Source organism: Lepus europaeus, chromosome 2 (genome assembly GCF_033115175.1).
Source record: "Lepus europaeus isolate LE1 chromosome 2, mLepTim1.pri, whole genome shotgun sequence".
In the NCBI taxonomy this organism is placed as follows: Eukaryota; Metazoa; Chordata; class Mammalia; order Lagomorpha; family Leporidae; genus Lepus; species Lepus europaeus.
In genome coordinates, this window is record NC_084828.1 from 115,443,013 (window position 1) to 115,454,671 (window position 11,659).

The following is an 11,659-nucleotide window of genomic DNA, read 5'->3' on the forward strand; positions in this document are numbered from 1 at the left end:
CTGTGGGGTCAGGCTGTTGGTTGGTGTTGGTTTGCTTCTTGGCTGAGACCTATCTGAGAATAGGGTGGGTCTGGAATACTAAGGGTGTAGAATGTTACCGGATTCTGCCCCCTGCTTATCTCATCCTTGATTGCTGTACCAGTCTTAGCTACTGGCAGGAAGTGGACACAGGGACGGTCATTTTAAATGCACAATATCATGTTAATTGCTTATGACTTTTTAAAGAAACATTTTTAGTTTAATGATGCATATATTTTGGTGGCCAAAAAATGGACAAGCTGTGCTTTTCTTTAAAATTTGGTTTCGCAAGGAATATTTCAAGGGAAAGTCACGATGACCTACTAACTCTGAGCCCTTTGGGCAACTGAGGTTCAATCTAGTTCTTTAGTGACCAGGAAGTCCCTCCCCTCCCCTCTCCCCTTGGGTTGATGATAGGATTGGTGTATGCTGGGGTGAGGGAGGTATGCATCAGCCACACACAATTCCAGCTAGCTAGGCACCTCATCTGCACACTTGGCTCTCCTCAGTTTCCCCCTCAGCAGCATTCCTCCCATCAGATAGGACTGTGGAGTCACTTGAGCCTTTAAAAATTCCTTTTGGAGGTTTCCTGCCAACTATGACCTGGTGGTCCTTCTACATCTCAACACCTTCCTCCAATCCAGCCCACTCCACTGCTCCCTACCACCCGTTTCCAAAAATATCACAGATAAATATTTGGATTTTTAAAAGAAAGAAAGAAAAATAAAAGAATCCAAATCCTGAAATCCTGCACTTGCTCTCCTCTGTGAGGGTTTTGCAGATGGGAGGAAGTGAAGTGTGCCGGCCGTTACCCAAGTAGTCTGCATCTCCCAGAGCCATGGCTTCTCTCTGGTTTTAAAAGGGTGGAAGAAAACACATGGCTGTTAAATTCAGGGTAAATCAAGGGCTTTGAGCTGCAGCACAACAAAAGGATTCCTGGTGCAAAGGGATCGAAGCAAAATGCAGGAGAAACTCAGTCCAAGTTGCTCAGGCTGCCTGGGCTGTTACTCTGGACACTCAAACAGAATCAGCCAGATTCAGCATTTTTGCCCTGGGGACCTGGATTCCCCCCTCACCCTCACCTTTGGAGGGGATGTCTGCTGTAAAATGGATAATTCTTAGGAACAATCTCACTTTCCTAACCATCTGTGCTACAGAGAAGAGGATAAAATCATCCAAGGGATTGGTTTCCTTGAAAGAAAAAAGGAAGAGAGAAGAGAGGGGAAGAGAGGAGAAGAGAAAGGAGAAGAGAGGAGAAGAAAAGACAGGAGAGGAGAGGAGAGGAGAAGAAAAGACAGGAGAGGAGAGGAGAGGAGAGGAGAAGAGAGGAGAAGAGAGGAGAAGAGAGGAGAAGAGAAGAAAAGAGAAGAGAAGAGAAGAGAAGAGAAGAGAAGAGAAGAGAAGAGAAGAGAAGAGAAGAGAAGAGAAGAGAAGAGAGGAAATAAAAGGGGAAGCAACCTCATCTCCGCCTCCCCCAGCAAAGGAATGTTTCCTGGGTTCATCTCTTACCAGTTCACTCTTGTTATTTCGCCAATTTGTCACTTAGACTCCTCCACTTCTTTTCCTTGCCCCGAAACGCACGCGCGCACACACATGCTCGCGCAAACACACACACACGGACACACACACAGGCACACACAACTCAATAGTCAGAGCTTCCTAGTGCTCGCTCCCGACCCCATGCTAAGCGCGTTCCCCTGCTTGGAGCTCATTTTCATGACGTGGAAAGCTGGCTCCAGGGTTACAGCACATATTAAAATTTAAAAAGAAAAGGAAAAGAAAGAAAAATCCTGAGTGAGAGAAGTCCGAGATTCTGCTCCTTCCTTCCTCCCTGCCTTCTTCCCACCTTTCCTCCCAGTGCCCAAGGGTGTGCTGCTGGTACCCATAGAGCAGCCACCCGGGCGGCGGCGGCAGCAGCAGCAGCAGCAGCAGCAGAGCTGGAAGCCCGCAGCCCCTTCTCCCTCCCCTATTGAGTGTGCCAAGCAGCGGTTCTGCATCCTAAAGAAGCCCATTGAGGAGCACATTGCTTTCCTAGCACGTCTCAAACAGGCCTTTATCCCCCCTCTTGGTCTCCCCCCAACCCCAGCTCCCTTTGCTTCAGTTTCAGCAAGAGGAGGGGCAGGAGAGGGAAAGAGATAGAATCCTTAAACTCAAGCTTTACCCCTCTTTTCATTGTTCAATGCTAAAATAAATAAATAAATCAATCTGCAAAATAGGTAAGTCAAAGACATCTGGAGCCTATCTTTCCAAAACCTCAGGGAAGTGAAAAAACAAGAAAAACATTTAAGAAAAGAATGGTGAAGATGAAAGAGCTTAAGTAGATTTTAATATTTTATAAGGGAGACAGGGAAGACTAACTGGTACTGCAATGTACCCTGGTCTGCCTTGTTTCTCTCTATCTCTCTTTTTTATTTAATTGTTTCTAAAAATTGAGAATTGCGTGCCTGAGGCATATTTCTCTTTGCTTTCTCATGGTTTCTCTTTTCCTTACAGCTGTGTAAATTATATGCAAGTTGAATGTGAAGATTTATTCTTTTCATTTTCTCTATAAATTACATCGTTGTGTTTTAAGTTGGAGGGTTAGTAAAATACTGCTTTGATATATGTATCTGTGAAGGGAGAAAATGTATGCCTGAAGCTCCGGTTTATTTTTATTGATTAAAATCAGTCATTCAATTTTGATTGATATTTCAGTGACTCAGGAAGGATAATCTAATAAAACTGCATTCTTATAATTTATTTATGTGCACATTTTATATACTGATGATATTAAGAAAGGAAAGAGAGTAATGGAGGAAGGTTCTATATGTAGAAGAGTGTACTGCATCTGTTTCTTCCGATTGAAAAAGAATGATGTCTTCTTCTGAAATATATTTCATATGATAGTTTATTTATCAGCAGGTAAGAATTGAGGTTTCCATCCTCTCTTACCTTTAACTACCCACCCCTCCTAAACCAGTCACCTGCTTTTCCAACTTTTTACAGGTTTCTGCATTGATCATTCCAAACTAAGCTCCAAGACTGTTTTAATTCAGACATTCCCAGACACAGCATCCCTTAGGAGTCACTATCTTTAGCTCTGACAATTGCATGGACACATTCTTCACAAGGACTAATCACTCATAAAAGATTTAAATTGCCAAATGACACAAATATGTAGAAGTTATCTAATTAAAGGACAGGCCAATAATCTGTGCTTGGGCCGAAGGGAGAGGGGCATAGAGTGTTACTGACCATACACTGAAATTTCATTTGTCATGATCACTTCTTAAAAGAATTCTTAAATTTTTGGGGATGCCAATCATTTCACACATCTCAACAATTGATGTTGAGTAATAAGTTCCAACTTCATCATACTCTCTAATCTAATAACTTTGGGGCATATCTTTTCAGCAGTAGAAGCCTATAATTTTAGAAACATCTTTTTTCCCCCATCAAAATTCCAATTGAATTTATAATGGGCAGTGCCAATGTGACTTTAACAGTCAATCAATTGTAATGACCAAATTATTCCCAGTATTACTGAGTTTCGTCATGTCCAAAAGGTGCCACTCTATACTAATCCTATTATTTTCAATAAGAGGTAATACAAACTTTTTTTATTCATGTGATATGCCATTTACCAAATATGGCTTGGCTCTGGAAAATGTCATTGCATTGGTTCAATATTTCAATGTATCGCAAGTTAAAATATAGCACACACTGTAAACATTAAGCATGTTGCTAACTCATTTTGAGTGTCAGTTTCACAACTTCTTATTTTGATAATGTTCTTAAAAAGCCTCACATATAGGAGATAATTAAAATAGTACATATGACTGCAAGCTAAATATCTGCATCTTTATTTCTGTTGCAGTTTTGTAATCAACCACGGATAATGAAACCGTCTGTAGCTGAGATGCTTCACAGAGGGAGGATGTTGTGGATAATTCTTCTAAGCACAATTGCTCTAGGATGGACTACCCCGATTCCCCTGATAGAGGACTCAGAGGAAATAGATGAGCCCTGTTTTGATCCATGCTACTGTGAAGTTAAAGAAAGCCTCTTCCATATACATTGTGACAGTAAAGGATTTACAAATATTAGTCAGATCACAGAGTTCTGGTCAAGACCTTTTAAACTGTATCTGCAGAGGAATTCAATGAGGAAATTATACACCAACAGTTTTCTTCATTTAAATAATGCTGTGTCCATTAACCTTGGGAACAATGCATTGCAGGACATTCAGACAGGAGCTTTCAATGGTCTTAAGATTTTAAAGAGGCTATATCTACACGAGAACAAATTAGATGTCTTCAGAAATGACACCTTTCTTGGCTTGGAAAGTCTGGAATATCTGCAGGCAGATTACAATGTCATTAAACGTATAGAAAGTGGGGCATTTCGTAACCTAAGTAAGCTGAGGGTTCTCATTTTAAATGATAATCTCATCCCCATGCTTCCAACAAACTTATTTAAAGCTGTCTCTTTAACGCATTTGGATCTACGTGGGAACAGGTTGAAGGTTCTCTTTTACCGAGGAATGCTAGATCACATTGGCAGAAGCCTCATGGAGCTCCAGCTGGAAGAAAATCCTTGGAACTGTACCTGTGAGATTGTGCAACTGAAGAGTTGGCTGGAACGCATTCCTTACACTGCCCTGGTGGGAGACATCACCTGTGAGACACCTTTCCATTTCCATGGAAAGGACCTTCGAGAAATCAAGAAGACAGAATTGTGTCCCTTGCTGTCTGACTCTGAGGTGGAGGCTAGTTTGGGTATCCCCCACTTGACATCAAGCAAGGAGAATGCATGGCCAACTAAGCCCTCCTCCATGTTGTCCTCTGTCCATTTTACTGCTTCTTCTGTTGAATACAAGTCCTCAAATAAACAGCCTAAGCCCACCAAACAACCCCGAACACCAAGACCACCCTCCACATCCCAAGCTTTATATCCTGGTCCAAACCAACCTCCCATTGCACCTTATCAGACCAGACCACCAATTCCCATTATATGTCCTACTGGCTGTACCTGTAATTTGCACATCAATGACCTTGGCTTGACTGTCAACTGCAAAGAACGAGGATTTAATAACATTTCTGAACTTCTTCCAAGGCCATTGAATGCTAAGAAACTGTACCTGAGCAGCAATCTCATACAGAAAATATACCGTTCTGATTTTTGGAATTTTTCTTCCTTGGATCTCTTGCATCTGGGAAACAATCGTATTTCTTATGTCCAGGATGGGGCCTTCATCAACCTGCCCAACCTAAAGAGCCTCTTTCTCAATGGCAATGACATAGAGAAGCTGACACCGGGCATGTTCCGAGGCCTACAGAGTTTGCACTACTTGTACTTTGAGTTCAATGTCATACGAGAAATCCAGCCTGCGGCCTTCAGCCTCATGCCCAACTTGAAACTGCTGTTCCTCAATAATAACTTGCTGAGGACCCTTCCAACGGATGCCTTTGCAGGTACATCCCTGGCCCGGCTCAACTTGAGGAAGAACTACTTCCTCTATCTTCCTGTGGCTGGCGTCCTGGAACACTTGAATGCCATTGTCCAGATAGACCTCAATGAGAATCCTTGGGATTGCACTTGTGACCTGGTGCCCTTTAAACAGTGGATTGAAACCATCAGCTCAGTCAGTGTGGTAGGTGATGTGCTTTGCAGGAGCCCTGAGAACCTCACCCACCGCGATGTGCGTACTATTGAGCTGGAAGTTCTCTGCCCAGAGATGCTGCATGTTGCACCAGCTGGGGCATCCCCAGCCCAGCCTGGAGATTCTCACCTTGTTGGGGGACCGACAAGTGCATCACCTTATGAGTTCTCACCCCCTGGGGGCCCTGTGCCGCTTTCCGTATTGATCCTCAGCCTGCTGGTTCTTTTTTTCTCCGCAGTCTTTGTTGCTGCGGGCCTCTTTGCCTATGTGCTCCGCCGGCGACGGAAGAAGCTGCCCTTTAGAAGTAAGCGGCAGGAAGGCGTGGACCTCACTGGCATCCAGATGCAATGCCACCGGCTATTCGAGGATGGTGGAGGCGGCGGTGGTGGTGGAAATGGAGGTGGAGGTCGACCAACTCTTTCCTCCCCAGAAAAGGCCCCTCCTGTGGGGCACGTGTATGAGTACATCCCGCATCCAGTTACCCAGATGTGCAACAACCCCATCTATAAGCCTCGCGAGGAGGAAGAGGTGGCTGTGTCATCAGGCCAAGAAGCAGGGGGCGCGGAGCGTGGGGGCCCTGGCACACAACCACCGGGAATGGGTGAGGTCCTCCTAGGAAGTGAGCAGTTTGCTGAGACACCCAAGGAGAACCACAGCAACTACCGGACCTTGCTGGAGAAAGAGAAGGAGTGGGCCCTGGCCGTGTCCAGCTCCCAGCTAAACACCATAGTGACGGTGAATCACCATCACCCTCACCCTCACCACCCGGCAGTCGGTGGGGTTTCAGGGGTGGTCGGGGGGTCCGGGGGTGACTTGGCTGGATTCCGCCACCATGAGAAGAACGGCGGGGTGGTGCTGTTTCCTCCAGGGGGAGGCTGTGGTGGTGGCAGTATGCTACTAGACCGAGATAGGCCACAGCCAGCCCCCTGCACGGTGGGATTCGTGGACTGCCTTTATGGCACAGTGCCCAAATTAAAGGAACTGCACGTCCACCCACCTGGCATGCAATACCCAGACTTACAGCAGGATGCCAGGCTCAAAGAAACCCTTCTCTTCTCAGCTGGAAAGGGCTTCACAGACCACCAAACCCAAAAAAGTGATTACCTCGAGTTAAGGGCCAAACTTCAAACCAAGCCGGATTACCTCGAAGTCCTGGAGAAGACAACGTACAGGTTCTAATGGAAAGCTGAAAATAAATTAGTGCTTTTTTTTTTTTTTTTTGGAAAGGAAAAGGAAAATAAATCTACCCCTCGCTCCCTTTCATTTGTCCCGGTAACTCCATCCTCACCATCTTTCCTGTCCTGAACAGGACTGACATCGCATGACAATTCGAGACACAGATGTATGCTCTCCCTTCTCAGATGTGATTTGGAGGAAGGGCCACACTCAGATCATTAATCAATGAAGTGCCTTCGCAGACTTTTGCCAGCAAATGTTACCATTATTTTTTTATACTGAAACTTGAGACTTTGACTGTGCCATGTATAAGGTATACTGGGGATCGTTCTATTGATCCTAATTCAGTAAATTTCAAAGTGTCTTTTTATTTTCAATAACTTTTTTTCTTTAGTTCTAATTTTGTTCAAAAGGGAGGGGGGAGTTGATGTTTGTGGCTTTCTTTCCTCTTCCCATCATGGCACAGATTCTGTACATGTATTAACAATGCAGTTTGCTGCATGCCTGGAAACTGCAAGACGGGGAGGGGGGGCGGGTCTTGCTCGAATGTTCTCACTCATTCTTGTCTCTCACGCACATACACGTACTCAGCCCACAGGTCCTTGCACAGTTAGGTCCTCTTTCTGCTCTTACAGGTACACACACACCAACACACATACACATGCACACACACACACACCACACCCATTCAACCCAAACTACTTAGTTCGGGTTTGATACATTTCTCCTCTCCGGAGTTTCACCTGCCCTTCTTCCCTAGTGTACAGCTCACAGCATCTCTCCTACCACCCTGGAAAAGTCACATTCGAGGCTGGATCCTACTGAAGTGAAGGCCTGGTGGTTTAACAGCTGGAGACAGACGCCTAGGGATAAGTACCCTCTTTGTGACACTTCATCCTGACACCAATATTTTTTGGAGAACATGTGCACTTTCTTATATATATATATATATATAATATTAAAAAATTAAAAAGCAACTGGGTATATATCACTAACAGCTTTGTAGGAAGCACTTTTAATGTTTTCTCTCACACACACAAAGATTCAAAAGAAATGTGCATATATTTATTCTGTAATTTCAGTGATTATAAATTGTAAAGGTAATGTTTAATCATTGTATAGTGATTATGCGTCTGGTATAGCTTTCCTAATAAAAAGTTTTTGAAAAACATAATATATTATATATAGAGGATACAAAGCTTGAACCTTAAACTTCAGCTATGCCATACCTTTCGTGCTCCCATCTTACAAATATATTTCTTTTATTTGTTATACAGAAAACTAATTTATTAACAAGTTTGATTCACTGTGATGTTGATAAGTCTTATAATCCATTCCCCCCATCCCATGCTAGGATACAATTAGGGCTTACTGAAATCTGATTTATAGTTCACTTCTTTTTCTTGGATTGTGAATTTCAAACTTAGTGTCCCAATGATGCATCGGTCGCAAGGTAGGATACATTTGGGGGAAATTAACTACATGGCTAAAAACTACAGAATTATCAGGAGAATGGATTCAAGGATTTATGCATTTCCAGATAGTAAATGACATAAAGGAAAAGGAAGGTGAACGTGTTATTCTTGAAAAGCTAGGCACTAAAATCAGACATATACACTCTTACCTACACACACGTACACATATAACCCAATCAAAGGTCTCGGAGCCAGTTCAACTTTCAGAATCCAGTTATCTGTGGAAGTTGTCAGTGCTATATTTGGCTACCATTTTTTGTTTCCTTTTTTTGTTTTGTCTTGTTTTGTCTTGTTTTGTTTTTTTCTAACCACTCACAACTGGCCCCAGAATGCTTGATCTAAGGGGATGCCGAATGAGGTTTCCTTTATGGACAGTAAGGTTATGCTACAAAATTAATCTGACAATAATTCAAGTTATGATCTATTTACGTGCGAACAAAACCAAAGATATTGGATTTTTTTTTTTTTTTTTTTTTTTTAGATGCCAGTATTTTGTTAAAAAGAAACCAGAGAGCTTTGAGGCAGTCGTGAATTCAGCCAGCAGAGGGCAGCAGAGCTCCAATGATCCACCAACAGTGCTGCAGCCTTGGGCAGGGAGGCCAGTGTTTTTAACTAGTGTTTCCTTCAACTGCCCTTAGAAATTGTCATTATGTGTTGAATGTAATTCATCACAAATCACTGATGCCTTACATCACATTTTTCCCCACAAAGAATGAGAATAGCAGCTTCTAAAGGTCTGTGGTTGATACACTAAGGCACTGTACTTAAAACAAGCCCATAAATGTCTACAAGAACATACTCTATATATATCCTGAAATTTTCATGTAAGTTCCAACACAGGTACTCAAACTAATAAAAAACTCAAGGCAACAATATAAAACTCTGAAATTTCACTGCTCCCTTGCTGATATGTTGTACCTATAACTTTGTCTATTATTTGAAGTATATTAGAAAACAGAAAAGGTCCCATGAATATGATTCACTCTCTAATTTTTTGTACAATATTTAAGTAAAGCTCTTATACAAGAAAGTCAGTTCCATGATTAAATAGGTGTCATTCCTTTTTTGTTGTTTTCTTCTATATTCTTCTTCTTCTTCTTGATTTTACTTTACAAGTCACCTTTTCCCCATCTGTTGTTTTGCCTTTCTCATTCTTATTAATTGTCTCCCTCCTCCACGAATTTCTTTTTGTAAGGCACAGAAACCCAGCACTTTTCCCAAAGTGTTTGGGAACCTAAATTTTGGAATCTCAATTCATCATGCTTCCATTTCTTCCAATCAAAACATTTTGGCGAATGGTAGAAAGCATGTGTCCAGTAAAAATTCAGAGTGCAAAGCCAGATACTGCTGATCACCATCACCATAACATGGCTTATGGCACCAATCAAGATAAAGTGTGATCCCTGAAAGACAAAGACCCTGATGCTTCCAACACTTGAAATATGAGTCTCCACAAACTTTATTAATTTGCAATATAACTTGATAATAATAATGCTTAAATTTATTTATAAAATAGAGAGTAAGACTATCTTGTCTTAAACAGAGCTAGAAATTTCTCCCTTGAGTGAGGAATAAATTTATTTGATGAAAATAAATTTATATGAGAATGGAATTTTGTACTCAAGGAGATGATTTTTTCTTCCATGGAGTTTTCTACCCCATGATCAAACCACTTATTTTAGCTGTGCATTAAAATTACTTAAATTAGCTTTCATTTATAATTCCTGATGTGTTTTCATGAAATATCATGGGTATTAATATAGGTACTATGGTTAGGATCTATTTTATGTTTTGCTGCAGTAAATTTTTTTTAAGAAAAAACAGATCACTAATGAACTTCATAGTTGTTAGTCGATTTGATTGAAGCAGTACCAAATCTTACATATATTTGCTATTACTCATTGCTATTGTTATTACTAATGATAGTAATAATACTGGAAATAATAAACATATTGAAATGTCCCTTAATCTATAACATGGTTAGTGGAAAATAATTGAAAATGAACTATCAATTTAATTCAGTAATAGTTTAACATGTTATATATCATATTTGGTATTATTTATGTGTATGCCTTTATATTTTTATTTAGAAAGATATCTATTTCATCTAATTGCAAAATACTTAAGAAGTAAGGATGATGAATACCATATTTTAATAAAAGTTTCAGAGAGAGAGATTGCAAGGCAACTTTAATGACTGAGTTTGTAAGTTGTTATTATTTTTATTTTTTCTTACCTATGAATGTTGATTTTAAACCCTTAATATCTGAAAATAATGTTTGTGTTTAGGATTATAAAAATTCATAATGTGACATAGAACAAAAGGACTTGTTTTTAACCACTGCAACACATTTTTATTCATTTAGTGCAAAGTGATTATTTGTGCAGTCCCAGCATTTTGCAATTTTGTTGTCTAAGCCCAGAAAGGTTGCACTTTTGTGAAATGGCTATGACAAAGAAAGCAAGGAGATGCTTCAAAAGATGAGAGGTGTGTGATTATAGCATCAAGATAATGTGAGAAGAAATGATAATAAAAGGACACTTCATCTTACGTGATTTGAATTGGTTTAATTTGAATTTAGATGTTGATAAGTTAGCTCAACACCCTCAACTCTGAAAATTCAGGTGAACAGAACTTAAATGATATCATTAAATTTACCATATATGTGTTCTGTTTAATATGCAATAGGCCTTTTAAAAGTAAGAGGAGCAATAACACATGTGTCATTGGGCAATCCTGTGTGTATATACAGCACTATTATATATGTATATACAGTGTATATACATGTATATAACTTATAGATGCTGAATTCTGTGAATGGTGTGCATTTTTACTACATGTATAACACTTTCCATTTTCTGCATTTGTTTTTCCTGTCTAGATACCCCTCGAGTGAGGCTGGATGAAATTATGAGTTTTCATTTTGAGAATATTTACCTGTAAAAAGTAATGTTGTAATTAATACTTCTGAATTTAAAAGTTCTTCTATCTTCCGTTCTGTTTCTTTTTGTTGTTTAACAAAGAGGGCAAATCTCCATCACATTGTGATTTATTCAAGTTAAACCTTCATGGTAAAGGGACCACATTCTTACAAGAATGAAACTTAAGTCAAATGAAAATCAAATACTTCTTTCTTTCATTTCTATATTTCTAGAATAGATTTTATAAGTAAAAACAATTTTAATAGATGTATTGATTAGATAAGAGCTTTGTAATTTATCTACATATTTAGAAAAAGTGAAATATTGAAGTTGAATTGTGGAAAGTGAAGAACCAGTGTAAGATATTCATCATCCCATTTTGTTTCTTTTAATATCCTCTGTAATTTAAAATGCTTAGGAATAAGCA

The 11,659-nt window shown here is 40.2% G+C and overlaps 1 protein-coding gene across 1 annotated transcript; it reads left to right on the forward strand.

Moving 5' to 3' along the window:
• Positions 1 to 3,895: 3,895 nt before the first annotated feature.
• On the forward strand, positions 3,896 to 6,838 carry SLITRK3 (SLIT and NTRK like family member 3). Its single transcript, XM_062178123.1, has one exon. It carries the CDS (start codon positions 3,896 to 3,898, stop codon positions 6,836 to 6,838), a length of 2,943 nt encoding a protein of 980 aa, XP_062034107.1.
• The last annotated feature ends 4,821 nt before the right edge of the window (positions 6,839 to 11,659 follow it).

What these genes read in the sequence shown, in the direction of transcription:
- SLITRK3 (XM_062178123.1), top strand. Translation starts at nt 3,896, where the DNA reads ATGAAACCGTCTGTAGCTGAGATGCTTCACAGAGGGAGGATGTTGTGG.